The sequence below is a fragment of the Maylandia zebra genome, linkage group LG11, assembly GCF_041146795.1.
Source record: "Maylandia zebra isolate NMK-2024a linkage group LG11, Mzebra_GT3a, whole genome shotgun sequence".
In the NCBI taxonomy this organism is placed as follows: Eukaryota; Metazoa; Chordata; class Actinopteri; order Cichliformes; family Cichlidae; genus Maylandia; species Maylandia zebra.
In genome coordinates this window covers 25,658,376-25,673,222 of record NC_135177.1, presented here as the reverse complement: position 1 = coordinate 25,673,222, position 14,847 = coordinate 25,658,376, and the positions used below count along the sequence as shown (strand labels likewise).

Sequence of the window (14,847 nt, the reverse complement as noted above, 5' to 3'; positions counted from 1 at the left end):
CACACTAGATGTATTTCCAAAGAAGCCTTGGGTCATTCAGGCCAGTCGATGCTTCTTCCTTTCTCTGACTGGATTTTTTAGAAGATGTGTTGGATGAAAGACGAGGTAGAGAAGAGTGTGTTCACAGCTATCCCAAGTTTGGCCAACAGGCAGTAGATTCTTGGACGCTTGAATCACATTGATTTATGAAATAGTGGTCTAAATGCTTTCTTCGGCCATCATGATCTTCTGTTACTCCTGCAGCATGGATCAGCTGTGGCGTGGTGCCCAGGGATTTAAAAAGCAGAAAGCTTTTAAGATTATTATGGCAGGCATTGTGGTTTTCTTCCTCTGTTGGAAGCTGTACAATATCACACGCTGAAAACATTTCATTTTGACACAAGCAACAAAGCTTGTTCAGTCACAGCATCTGATTCTGTATGCCTTCGTGGGTGTGGAATTCCGGTATCGGCTCCTGAGCATTCCCAGGTCTCTGTGTTCTGGTCAATCTGACCCCCCATCCCCTTCCTTGATGTCAAACAAATCTTATCAAGTCTACAAAACGGACATGAATGGACACGAAGCCAAAAACATCAGCACATCCATTGTATGTTTGTATATTTTTTGTGTTATATAACCTGAAAGAAGAAGTGGCTACTTTGTTTTCTGTATGTTACACTGCATTTATTAGCAGTGTAACATAAACCTAGCACAATCAAGTCTGTTTGCAGCATTAAAGTACACCCACACAGCCAACAGACTAATTAAAGGAATCTTTGGTGATCATTCTATGAAATTGGACTCACTTGCTGATAAAACCATTGCGTTGGAAACAGCTATCAAAACAGTGCACAACAGTTGAAAAAACACAGAACAGTTGGTAAATTCCTCTGTGTACTCCATGATTCAGGTCCCGTTTGAAGCCTCTAGTTTGTTTGATTTACTTTATTTGGAGGAATGACGGCAGATGAATTAGCTTTCATTCACCTTTTTGTTGAAAACAACCTAAAACTTACAAAAAATAACTTGATAATACACATATATGTAAGACATCGAACCTAAAACTCAAACCTGTAAAAATATGTACAAACAAACATAATTAAAAACATATAACAAAATCCAGAGTAGAAACTGATGAAGAAAAGTACAAATTGGGGTTTGCTGTAATTCTAAGTGACTGAAAGCAATCCTTTGAACGTCTCCAAATAACACAAGTGGAGGTGTACATCTCCACTTGTGTTATTTAGGTGAGTTCAGTTAAGGTCTGTTCATTTTTAGACATCCTTTTAAAAATAACAGGATTTCCAGGGGATGTCGATCCCACCCTGGACTATACCCTTTATAGTCATCAGGTGAGGATTTTACTTACAATACTAAAGGCTAAATTCATTTTCATAGACAAAATGCTTATTTTTCATATAATTAAATTTTGTCTTAAAAAAAACTCTTCATACAGTCAGCATCGTAAAAGTGAAAACATCTTTCAAAATTCAAATTTACTATGCGCAGTTCATTTTAACATGTCTCCATTGTGCTTCAAAAATGCTTTATTTAAAACAAACTACGACAAAATAACTATGGATAAAAAAGCAATATGGATATTTGCTACATTTTGGTATATATGGAAACAACAACAAAACAAATCTGCAGAAGATATATTAGAGGTATATAAGTCATGCAGAGAGATTTTTTTTTACAGTGCATACTGCAAGAAAGTAAATGACGTGTGGTGAAATTATGGCCACTTTTTCCTCTGTCACTAGTTTATACAAATGAAGCTTATGTGCAAGTTCAATAACGAAGATCTGTATTCACTCATCCTGGGTCAAAGTATTCACCAAGTAGCTGAATTCTGTATTTTAACCATGATCAGTTTTTTCTCCTTAGCTCTCAGCGTAGTAAATAAGCACATATGCACAGTTCTATTTTATTAATCTCCCAGAGATTTTTAGGGTTTTTTATGAATATGAAAATTGAAAAACACAGGCTGCAGGGCTGAAAGCTGTAAAAGCTTTTCTATTTAATTTGTGGCATAATAACAAATGCATGTATTCTGGAAATGCTGTGTATTGCTGGTGATAATGAAGACCATTAGGGCTGTAGTAATAAAGCTTATGTGTAAATTCAATACAGAAGATCTGTAATCACACACTTGCCTGCTTTCCTGGGTGTGTCTACTGCTTTTCCACACTGCTAATCTCACAAGTGACATCATTATTCTAGTCCAATCATCTTCGCACTCGCCTTCTTTGAGCCAATCAGCCTCTGCTTCGGTTTAAATCTGTCCACTCCATCATTCTCCCTTTCAGACTCTCTTTTATGCAACTCACCTCCTCCCCAGCTACACCTCAGACACCTTAGCCAGAGCTCTACTCAACCCTCAGTTTTCATCTTCACCACCTCCACCAGTGTCTAGACTCTGAGGGGATCCTGTTAAAAACTCAATCACTGGGATTCGGTTCTGCCATGATGAGTCATTGGACTCTAATCACCAAATACATTATTTTCTCCATCTCAATAAATCATGCTTAATCCTTACAAGTGATCTCTCCTTATTGAAAAAGCATTGATGCTGATCTAAAAAGTGTTTATGGTGCATGTTAGTGATTTTTTAATTGTTAAATTCTGATGAGCTGTATTAACAAATTTAGCAGTTTGAAAAAAGTGAAAAACGTTTGTTGACACATCTGTAACATCATAAAAACAATGCAGTTTTAAATATAAAACACACATCTTGTATAAACTTCAGCAAAAACAAAAACAAAATCTGATAAAAATGTAAAATTAACATTTAAATGAGTAAATATGGTTTTAAATGCTAAGTTTACTTTTAGTTAAAAGGCTGTTCCAAAGTATTTGTGTGTGTTTGGGTGCAAAAAAACAATGTAAATAAATAATGTTGCTGAATAAAAAGTAATTGACATCTTCACCGTTTCAAGCAGAGTCAAAACAGAGCACAGGGATGGGCAACTCCAGGCTTCGAGGGGCTGGTGTCCTGCAGGTTTAAGATGTGTCCTTGATCCAACACAGCTGATTTAAATGGCTAAATTCTCCACAGGCCTGGTAATGAACTAATCATTAATTTCAGGTGTGTTGACCCTGGATGATATCTAAAACCTGCAGGACACCGGCCCTCGACGCCTGGAGTTGCCCACCAATGACATAAAAAGAAACATGAAACTATGTTTATGGCAATAAAGTTACAAAAAGTGTTTATGTGTTGTTTAATGTAAGAAGTCAGTAATACTATCACAGATAACAGTTTGCAGTATATCAACTTTCAATGATTACAGCGTTAGCTTAATGATAAATGTGTTAAAATCAGTTCACTAACAGCACAGATATTTCACTATTGATTAAAAAAAAACTATATATTTTTATTTAAAATAATAAGAAAGAGCTACATTTTGTGCTTTTGGATTAGTATGAGTCACCGTGATGGATCTCCAAAACCTTAGCATTATAGTGAAATGTGAAAGTAGTTTTTGTAGATAAATATCTACTTGTCAGTTACACAGAATAAAGTCCTCCATGCGTTGACATGAGATTGAATTCATATCCTCTCAGGAGTGAAACAACATGCTGCTCACATCTGAGTCAGAAGAGAGCATATTTCTCTTTTCATCTTCAATAAGCTAACGGATTCTCTACAACCGTCACCTGTTTCAGCTCTTGCTGTTGATCCTGACCGTGGTCAGGCTGCTGTCTCTGGTCTACACCAAGATCCCAGAGTGAGCCTTTTGGTTCAGTTTTACTACATCTCAGCATGGCCAGTAAGTGTTGCCTGAAGTTTCCACACAGGCCGAGATACAGCAGAGGCCTCAGGCTGGCGTGAAGGCAGCCTAACGCAGAGGTGACCGTGAGAAGGGTTTTTAGTGAACTTTCAGAACTTTCATGTGAATTGTTAGGATGTTTCTGAAGTCTGTTCTGGAGAGTGTCCAAAACAAGTATGAAGTTGTACGGCATCCAACACAGACAGAATACGACCACCAGAGACAGGATGACGGTGACATTTCTCTGGATTCGGGCCCCATTAGAGCTGCACTGCCGCCATAGCATATGTGAGAAGATCATCAGCATGAATGCAGGTACCACCAAGCCAAATATGTGGTGGAGCAGGCGTGACCACAACTGCCAGTCAGTTCCAGATTGAGGGTAGATATTAACACAAGTATTATCTTCTGTGTAATTATTTTTACCCACCAGGAAAATCCAGTCAGGTGCAGTGAGGAGGACAGAGATAAGCCAGACTAACAGGCAGCTGATGTGAACTAACCAGTGCCTCCCGTGGGAATATAACTGGATTCCACGGATGGATGACAGATAGTTTTGAAGACTGATGCAAACCAGCAGAAGGACCCCACAGTAGTAGTTGAGCTAGAAGAAGACAGGGAGAACTTTTAGTGTAAGACACAAACCTCTAACATCTATAAAAATTACACTCGACTCCATCTTGCCTCAATGACTACCGCCCAGTAGCACTCACCCCCATCATCACTAAGTGCTTAGAGCAGCTGGTCCTAGCACACTTCAAATCCTGTCTCCCCCCCACCCTGGACCCCCACCAATTCGCATACCGCCAGAACAGGAGCACAGAGGATGCAGTCTCCATCGCACTGCACTCTGTCCTCTCACACCTGGACAACAACAACACCTACGCCAGAATGCTGTTTATAGACTTCAGTTCAGCGTTCAATACAATCCACCCCTCACAACTCATCAGGAAACTGACAGACCTGGGCATCAGTTCCCTCATCTGCAAATGGTTACTGGACTTCCTGACCAACCGCCCCCAACATGTCCGGCTGGATAACCACTGCTCATCTACCATCACAATGAACACCGGTGTACCACAAGGCTGTGTGATGAGCCCTTTCCTCTACTCCCTCTTCACCCACGACTGCAGACCTGCTGATGGTTCCAACACCATCATTAAGTTTGCAGATGACACCACGGTGATTGGTCTCATCAGTGACAACGATGAGGCCGCCTACAGGGAGGAGGTGGATCGTCTGGCTGAGTGGTGCGACACAAACAACCTGCTGCTTAACACCGAGAAGACCAAGGAGCTCATCGTGGACTACAGGAGGAATGCTGACCCACATCCACCCATCCACATTAAGGGGACGGCTGTGGAGCGTGTGAGCAGCTTCAAGTTCCTGGGAGTCCACATCTCCGAGGATCTCACCTGGACGACCAACTGCTCCAAGCTGGTCAAGAAGGCTCACCAGCGCCTCTTCTTCTTGAGGACTCTGAGGAAGAACCACCTGTCCTCAGACATCCTGGTGAACTTCTATCGTTGCACCATCGAGAGCATCCTGACCAACTGTATAACAGTCTGGTACGGGAACTGCTCTGCCTCGGACCGGAAGGCGTTGCAGAGGGTCGTGAAAACTGCCCAGCGCATCGCCGGAGCACCACTTCCTGCCATAAAAGATATCTACAGGAAGCGGTGTCTGAAAAGGGCTGGGAAAATCATCAAAGACCCCAGTCACCCATCACATGGACTCTTCACCCTCCTGCCCTCTGGGAGGCGCCACAGGAGCCTCCGGACTAAGACCACCAGGTACCGGAACAGCTTCTTCCCCACAGCTGTCAGACTCCTGAACTCTGCCTCCTGACATCTGACCCACGTTAAACTCATGGACTGAACATACACACCCCCACAATGGACAACTGTACCCTCAAACACAATAATAATAACATGGAGTGAACCACCACTCACAACCACTAGCACTTTATATAGCCTCTGTAGAAACTATCTACACCCTCACTTATCTTAACTGCACTACTGTATAGCTCTGTGTAAATAATCATTCTGTACATTCAATAATCTTTAATCCTACAACTGTTTACAACTTGCATAGTTCCCATTTCTGTATAGCTGTATATCTCAGATTTCTGTAAAGTTATTTATTTCATATTCTGTATAGTTTTTCATATTTATATCCTGTTCATAGCCTGCACATAGCTTGTACTCACTACAGCCTGTACATACTTAGTTATAGAATATTCACAACATACTTCATACCGTGTACATTATAACATACCATAATAGACCCATTTCTGTAATATACTTACATATCTATACTATTGCTAATATATATTGTAATATACCTATATCACTAAAGCACTTCTGGATGGATGCAAACTGCATTTCGTTGCCCTGTACCTGTGCATGTGCAATGACAATAAAGTTGAATTCTAATTCTAATTCTAATTCTAATTCACTTTCACTTCTGTCCTACTCTAAACCTCTGTATCTAATCTTGTTCTCATCTTAAACATGTTTTAAGTACTCAGAGGATGTCACGTGTCATCCTGTTGAGTATAATGATTCTGTTCTGCATGTTCTGCCAAGAATCTGCAAAAGAGCAGGAAATGACAGAGTGCAGCCAAATATAATCCAAGCCAAAACAACTTTCTCACAGCTTCACAGAAAATGTATTACTTTCACTTTCAGTCTTTATCTGTTCCACACAACATCTGGTCCTTACCTTGAAAACGACCCCAAAGACCCAGCTGAAAATCCCCCAAAACCACTCACAAAGCTCAGTTGTCTGTGCAGCCCAGAAGGGCAGCATTAACAGGAGGAGGATGTCCGCGATACTCAGGTGGAGAATAAAGGTGTCCGATATGCGCCACAGTCTCCTCTTTTGAACCAGAACTGTCAGGAGAATAATATTTCCCAGGATTCCAACAAAAAACACTATGGAGTACAGAGCAGGGACCCACACTGCCTCACTGCCTCTTTTCACAAAAGACTCATCCCCTGGATAGTCGTAGGTGATGTTAGGGTCATAGTCAATTCCACTGTACACATCCAGATCATCTGTACTCATATTCATGTTCTGTTGAACCAAAACAAAAAGTTAAAACACATGTGTTGAAACACAGAGAGAAGACAAAAGTGCTGCAGTGCCTCAGAAGCTCTATGTCAAAATAGATTCCTCTCTCTTTCTTTCTCTCTGGGTAAAAGTGAAGGCAGTTCCCTGACATTTCCCTTTGGGAAGCCCAGATGAGCCTTTATAACACATACACAAACACATCACAACTCATATGGTGTGATGTAGCAATCGTGGAGTGGACATAAAAGGAAAGTACAGTACTCCGTTTCCCTTTGGTAAGCCCAGCTTATAGTGAATGCAAAACATACAACAACTCACATGTTGTGATTTAGCAATTGTGCGGCTGACATAGACAGAAAGTACAGTTCTCCTTAGTCTCTCACACTCTCACACTCTCTCTCTCTCTCTCTCTCTCTCTCTCTCTCTCTCTCTCTCACACACACACACACACACACACACACAAACACACACACACATTTTTAATCTATAAAACTGCCTCCCAGCTTTCCTTTTTACCGTTGTTAAAATAAAGCTTCTACAAAACCAGCTAAGCTTGCGCACACAGTTATTGCAAACAGAAAGTAGACAGAATTATCAGTAACTTCTATGGCTGCCAGTAAAATGTTCATAATGTTAAAAGACATATTGTAGGAGGGCTGATATATGCAAACAAATGCACTTACTTCACATAAAGAGCTTCAGCTGCAGAGTTTGAGAAGCTTTCTGCGCGTATGATACTAAAAGCAGGACCTCAGTATGTCCTACCGCTTCAACTCCAAGTAAACCAGTGTTAAAGGATCAGTACTGGTCGGATGTTTCTCGCTTTGCCTGGGTTGACGTAGAATGCAGGGCAAAAAAACCGTCAAAACCGCACATAAAGAGCTTCTAACACTAGAGGGAGCTGTTGACAACATGACTTTGTGAGATGGGATGCAGGGCAAGGGCACAGTCGTTTTAACAGCCACTTGACTTCACCCGTTCCAGGAATTGAATTTTAATCAAGATTGTCAAATTTGGATTAATTGAATTTAAAAAAAATGCATTCCTTTGAAAAAAGTTTCAAAGACAAACTTTGATCGATACAAAGAGAAATATGTTGCAAAATGCGAGAACTAAGAGATAAGAACATTTCAAAAAACACAATTCTGTTGCTCCCTGGCAGCAAAATATACGAAATGAGATGTGGTTGAAGACTTTTCCACAACACTATATGTCACACAAAGCTACAGTAAAACAACAAAATACATTACATGATGGATATCCGTTGCGGATTTTCTCCCATATCACGTATCATTTGTCTAGCTGTTTGATGTACCAATATGATAAATATATGTTACAGGTGGCTGTAGATATTCACTGTTGTTTCTCTCTCCAGACCTTCTATGGAATTATATTTATCCCAAAACAAATAAACCAAGCAAATAATTTCATTTCACGGGTGCAATTAAATCCCTTGCGTGTAAATTTAACGTTTAGTACTCAGCAGCCACGTGCAGAAAGAAGCCATTGCGCACGGGAGACTGTCTGATTTGCATGCGCTACGCCAGTTTTATGCTTTCGCATAGCTCTCTGCGAGAAATCCTGCTTTCGCGAAAAAACAACTTTTGACTGTGTGGACGCGAAGCCCAAAGGAGGACGGGGTCCTAATGTGATTGGTCACTTTAATGGCCACTTCAGGGTACTGCGGAAACTGAGTTACACGTGAGGAATTAAATTGCGGCCGAGAACAGAAATAATTTCACTGGCGTAAAAAAAAAAAAAAATCATGACAAATATAATTCCATGGATAATATTCATTTGATTTAGATTTTTTTTAGGCCTTCTCTTGTACACTTTCTTCAGGCTTTTTAGGGACACACCGAGACCAGAGCAATATTTTTAATTATAATCAGAAATTCTGTGTCCAATATTACAATACACCCACAGGACCAAAAGTATTTAATTAAATTACTTTACTTGATGCGCAAAGAGCTTTAGAAACAAGCCATTTAAAACATCTTACAGCCGGTAAATTTCGTTGATGAGGTCTACTGGTCTCCAGGTTTCAGTTGCAACTTGAAGCCTGTCTACTGGTTTGCTCAATTTTCTTCTTTTGACAGAAAAATTAGTCTTTAATTATCTTTGCAGTGAAAAAAATTCTTAGATTTGAAAAAAGAGAGCCTTATTATTACATGCATAAAGATAAAACATAAAGCCTAAAACTCAAACCTGGCAAAGAATGTAAACAAACATAATTAAAAACATCTATACAACAACATCAACAGCACAAACATTTAAGAACAAAAAGTAAAAACAAGGAAAGCAGAACAAATGGTGACTAAGCAGTGGTATAAAAAAGCATTCATATCCCCGTTATGCTGTTACTGCTTAATAAAATCCTTGCCTTCAGGAGTTTTGTAATCAATGAAAAGAGTGTAGGAACTTTAATCTCACTTTAAATACAGGTGTTCTGTGAAGGTCTCAGAGATTTGTTGGTGATCATCAGTGAATAAAAAGCATCATGAAGATTAAGGGATGCACCAGACAGGACGGGGATGAAGTTATGAAAAAGTTTAAAGCAGGGATAGGTTATAGAAACATTTCCCAAACTCTGAACATCTCACAAAGCAATGTTTAATGCCTCATCTGAAAATGGAAAGAGTGTGGCACAACTGCAAACTACCAAGGCATGCTCATCCACCTAAACTGACAGGCTTGACATGCCTACTTGCAAAATGCTGTGTGGTGGAAAACTAACACTGCACCCCATCCCCACCATCAAACATGGTGGTGGCAGCCACATGATGTTCAACCTGTTCAAGGCTGCAAAAGGATTATGACTCAAACAGGGGTCCAGATGTAATTATTATTGTGAATCTCTGGTGAGACTAGAAAATTGCCGTTAACAGAGGCTCTCCATGCAGTCTGACCGAACTGAAGCTATTTTGGAAAAAAGGAATGAGCAAAAAATATAGTCTGTAGAGACATACCTGAAAAGACTTGCAGCTGTAAAGGTGGTTTGATAAAGTATTGATTCAGGGGACTGAATACAAATACATGCCACGTGTTTCAAATTTGTAAAAAATGTTTAACACCATGTATCATTTTACTCCCACTTCATAATTTTGCACCACTTTATGTTGGTCTATTAGATAAAATCTGAATAAAATACATTTTGGTTTGTGATTGTAATGTGAGAAAATGTGGAAAAGTTCAAAGAGTATGAATACTTTTTCAAGACACTGTAACTTTCAGGCTTGATTATTGTTTGGCCAACTGATCAGTATGAGAGTAAGATAAGATAAGATAACCTTTATTAGTCCCACGTGTGGGAAATTTGTTTTGCTACAGCAGAAAGTGGACAGTACAAAGTTAGAGTACAGAGTAAGTAACAGTTTCCTAGTGACTGGTACAAAATTGAATGTTTTAATGTTGTAATGCTTTCTGTTACACAGAACTGTGACTGAATAAAAGCAGTCCTTTAAATAAGACTGGTATACAACTCCATCTGTTTTATTCGGGGACTCAAGTGTATTACACCGAGTTTGTATCCATGCTGCTTTTGGAAATAGCAGGATTTCCAGACGATGTGGATCCCAAAGCACTCTTAAATGAGGATTTTTACTTTCAATTTTAAGAGATAAATACATTTTTGCTAATTAATGAAATAATTAAATTCATTGCAGTTTTTTCCTCACAAAATTTCTTAAAGAGTTTTTAAGAAAGTTTTAAATTTACAATCTACAGAGATTTACACAGTTCATTTAGCATGTTCAAACACTTCTTAAAATTGCCACATTTAAAACCAACTCTTAAAAAAATTCAACTATATGGATAATTGGTGGAAAATAATGTACATAGTTTGGAAATACTGTATATTGTTGATGAGGGAATAATAAATGGCACTTTTGCTGATGTAAAAGTTTTAGCTGTATAAAGAACATGTGGAACATTATAAAAAATGTTTTAGACATAAACACACATTTTAAGCAAAAATCTTAAAAGCAAAAATAAAATTAAAATAACAAATTAACAATTAAATAAGTCAAAATGTTCCTTTATGGTGATTTTACTTTCAGTCTGAAGGCTACTCCGCAGCACTGACTAAAGGAAAGGAGCTGGAGATGTTCCTATTTTCATTCGAGTGAACAAGACTAGAAATGAGTACATCAGAGGGATGGCCCAGGTTCAACAGTTTGTAGACAAAGTTAGAGAGACATGGCTGACATGCTTTGGACATATGCAGAGGAGAGATTGGAGATATAGTGGACAAAGGATGCTGAATGTGGAGATGCCAATCAGGAGCAATCCACAGAAGAGATTTACGGATATAGTGAAAAAGACGATGAAGAGGGTTGGTGTGACAGTGATGGATGCTGAGGATAGGTGAAAATGAAAGCAGATAATCTGCTCTGGCGACCCAGCTGAAAGGAAAAGTAAAAGAAGATGAAAACATAGATAGGGTGAGTATGTGTTACATCGATTATGTTGATTAGAGGTAACCATTTGGGAGAGGCGTCTATTTAAATTCAGTTTGAATTATTGTTATTCTTGGTCAAAGGAATAAAAAATACAAAGAAAAACAGTTTCAATGGTTTTTCTTGGTGTGGCCATTAAAGTGTTAATTCATTAATTGTCAATCCATAGTCAGGAGTGTAACAATATTTTGCTCACATCTGAGTCACAAGAGGGTATTTATGTCTGTTCATCTTCAACAAGCTAACAGATTCTCTACAGCCATCATCCGTTCCAGCTCTTCCTGTTGATCCTGACCGTGATCAGGCTGCTGTCTCTGGTCTACACCAAGATCCCAGAGTGAGCCTTTTGGTTCAGTTTTACTACATCTCAGCATGGCCAGTAAGTGTTGCCTGAAGTTTCCACACAGGCCGAGATACAGCAGAGGCCTCAGGCTGGCGTGAAGGCAGCCTAACGCAGAGGTGACCGTGAGAAGGGTTTTTAGTGAACTTTCAGAACCTTCCTGTGAATCATTAGGAGGATCCCGAAGTCTGTTCTGGAGAGTGTCCAAAACAAGTATGAAGTTGTACGGCATCCAACACAGACAGAATACGACCACCAGAGACAGGATGACGGTGACATTTCTCGGGATTGGGAGGCCATTACAGCTGCACTGCCGCCGTAGCATATGTGAGCAAAAGATCATCAACATGAGTCCAGGTAGCACCAAGCCAAATATGTGGTGGAGCAGGCGTGACCACAACTGCCAGTCAGTTCCAGATTGAGGGTAGATATTAACACAAGTATTAACTTCTGTGTAATTATTTTTACCCACCAGGAAAATCCAGTCAGGTGCAGTGAGGAGGACAGAGATAAGCCAGACTGACAGGCAGCTGATATGAACTAACCAGTGCCTCCCGTGGGAATATAACTGGATGCCATGGATGACAGAGAGGTAGTTTTGAAGACTGATGCAAACCAGCAGAAAGATCCCACAGTAGTAGTTGAGCTAGAAGAAGACAGGGAGAACTTTTAGCGTAAGACACAAACCTCTAACATCTATAAAAATTACACTTCATTTCTTCCCTTTCACTTCTGTCCTACTCTAAACTGCTGTTCTAAGCGTGTTCTCTTTGAAAATGTTAAATACTCACTGTCTATTGAGTACAATGACTCTGTTCATACTCAGTGGATGTCACTATCATACTGTTGAATACAATGACTCTGTTCAGCTTTCTCACAGCTTCACTGAAAATGTCTTGTTTTCACTTTCAGTCTCTGTTTCACATAACATCTGGTTTTTACCTTGAAAACGACCCCAAAGACCCGGCTGAAAATCCCCCAAAACGAGTCACAAAGCTGAGTTGTCTGTGCAGCCCAGAAGGGCAGCATCAACAGGAGGAGGATGTCCATAAAACTCAGGTGGAGAATAAAGGTGTCCGATAGGCTCCACTGTCTCCTTTTTTGAACCAGAACTCTCAGGAGAATAATATTTCCCAGGATTCCAACAAAAAACACTACAGCATACAGAGCAGGGACCCACACTGCCTCACTGCCTCTTTCCACAGGAACATTATCCACTGTGCTGTTAAACACTGTAAACACTGTAGTGTTATTCACTGTATTTGCTGCATCGTAATCATAATCACGGGTGTTGTTCCTGCCATATTCCAAATAGTCATCCGACTCCTTTAAGATTCCGCCAGTATCCACATGCAGCTGTGCCATGTCCATATACTGTGGAGACAAAAACAGAACAAACAAAAATACATCAGTGCCTCAGAAGCTGTATATGAGAAAGTGAAGCCAGTTCGCTGAAATCTCCCCATAGGAAACCCCTAACACAGACACACCCCATTTGCAGATTGGTAGCTTAAAGCCCCTCAGGCACAGAAAGAGTTATAACCACTTTAACTTCTTCTCAAAATTGCCACTTCATTGCCAATTATTAATATTTGTTATTTGTCATTCATGTAATTCATTATTTTATGTCAGAAATTGCCATAGTGACACAAAATTCTGGAATTTCTAACAAGGTCCAAAACAGAAAGTGAAGCTTTATTTTATTTTAGTTTCAGCTCTCCATTGTGTTATCCTTTGTTTTCTTTATGTAATATGCAGTTGTTTGGCAGCAGGACTAGAGCAGAGCATGGGAGACAGAAGTAAAACCAACCAAGTACTATGGAAATCCGAGAGCTTAAAAACACATGAAATAAAAAAGGAGAGAGGAATTAGCCTGGGAAAACACAGGAAATCTTAAATAAGACTACTCTTAACTAAGGACAAAGAAAAACAAACTCGAAACACTGGGTCAAAGACCAAGGACCATGGCACTACATCAATGTTTTAGATAAAAAATAATGCAGTTATTAAACACAAGATTAACCCGGTGTTTCCAAAACTTTCTGTTCATTATTTCCCAGCTGTGTGTTTTTACATTTTAGCAATCAGTGGTTTTTGGCAATTACTCTTCCATTAAGCTTGACAGGGAGCCTCAAGCAAACATAGAAACTTGCAACTCCCTTGTTATCTGAGGATGGCTGTAATAAATAGCATGTAAATGGACATGAAGAGAAAAACATTAACATCCACACATACAAAGTATGCTTGTATTAGAGATAATCTGCAATAAGCACCGTTTATTTTGTTGTTTTCTGTACTTCCTAGTGCATCAGTAGTTGAACGTGATAGGACAAAAATAATTTTGTCTATTTCGGGCTCACACCTGCATTTGTTGGCAGGTTATAATATTTCTGATTTCTGGAAAGTGTTGTAATAGAGGTAAGATGACATGAGTTGGCAGAAAAATGATTTGTCATCATCTTTGTGGTGAAAATAATGTTAAATTTACCAAGAAAAGAAAACACAAGCATAAAACACAAACCTTTGACAATATCTACAGATGAACATAATGAAAAACATAACTCAAAATCCATAGTAGAAATTGATGAAGTAAAACAAAGGAGGAGGTGGGGGCTGCAGAAGAATTTTTAATGTTCAAGTTAAGTAGTTAACTTGAACAGCAGTTAAAAACTTCATGCTTCAGGTGCTTTTACAGAGAATTCTGACTGACTGAAAGCCGTTCCTTGAGTAGGAATGCTATATTCATCCAGTTATGTGTCGAACCAGGTTAACTAAGTTAAGTTTGTTCCCGTTTAGACATCCAGGCTGTTTTTGAAAACAAAAAACCAAACAAAACCAAAACAGGTTTTCTCCCACACGAGGCTATAGCCTTGATTTTATAATACTTTCAAAAGGACCCCTAGACGAGGATTTTACTTTCAATCTTAAAGACTAAATTAATTTTTATAGATAAAATATTGTGCTATCCCCTCGTCTTCCTATGAGTGTCTTAATGCTCAGAGGATGTTGCTATCGTCCCATTAAATACAATGACCCTGTTCTGCATGTTCAGCCAAGGATCTGGATTCAACCGGAAATACTGGAGCACAGTCAAACTTAATCTTAATCAAACTTAACTTAAAGTCAAAAACAACTTCACTGCTTCACTGAAAAGATCTTGCTGCAACAGCTTCAACTAAAAACACTAAAGATAATCTGAAAAAAGAGAGGGCTCTATACAGGC

The 14,847-nt window shown here is 39.3% G+C and overlaps 2 protein-coding genes across 2 annotated transcripts; both read right to left on the bottom strand.

The window, feature by feature from the left end:
• Positions 1–1,508: 1,508 nt before the first annotated feature.
• Positions 1,509–7,654, bottom strand: LOC105940902 (C-X-C chemokine receptor type 3). Its single transcript, XM_014410596.4, has 3 exons — positions 7,511–7,654; positions 6,477–6,830; positions 1,509–4,356 (listed from the first exon to the last, which is right to left on the bottom strand). The coding sequence occupies exons 2-3, from the start codon at positions 6,825–6,827 to the stop codon at positions 3,607–3,609; spliced, it is 1,101 nt and encodes a 366-aa protein (XP_014266082.2). The 5' UTR covers positions 6,828–6,830; positions 7,511–7,654; the 3' UTR covers positions 1,509–3,606.
• A 2,850-nt stretch (positions 7,655–10,504) lies between these two features.
• Positions 10,505–12,799, bottom strand: LOC111501006 (C-X-C chemokine receptor type 3). The gene is made up of 2 exons (XM_023153833.3): positions 12,567–12,799; positions 10,505–12,270 (listed from the first exon to the last, which is right to left on the bottom strand). Exons 1-2 carry the CDS (start codon positions 12,672–12,674, stop codon positions 11,518–11,520), a joined length of 861 nt encoding a protein of 286 aa, XP_023009601.3. The 5' UTR covers positions 12,675–12,799; the 3' UTR covers positions 10,505–11,517.
• Positions 12,800–14,847: the final 2,048 nt, after the last annotated feature.

Bases quoted from the DNA above. Each gene is read 5' to 3' on its own strand.
- LOC111501006 (XM_023153833.3), bottom strand. From the start codon at position 12,674: ATGGACATCCTCCTCCTGTTGATGCTGCCCTTCTGGGCTGCACAGACA. The intron at 12,271-12,566 runs GTAAAAACCAGA...GTCTTCTTCTAG, and splicing joins TCTTTGGGGTCGTTTTCAAG to CTCAACTACTACTGTGGGAT.
- LOC105940902 (XM_014410596.4), bottom strand. From the start codon at position 6,827: ATGAATATGAGTACAGATGATCTGGATGTGTACAGTGGAATTGACTAT. The intron at 4,357-6,476 runs GTAAGGACCAGA...GTCTTCTTCTAG, and splicing joins TCTTTGGGGTCGTTTTCAAG to CTCAACTACTACTGTGGGGT.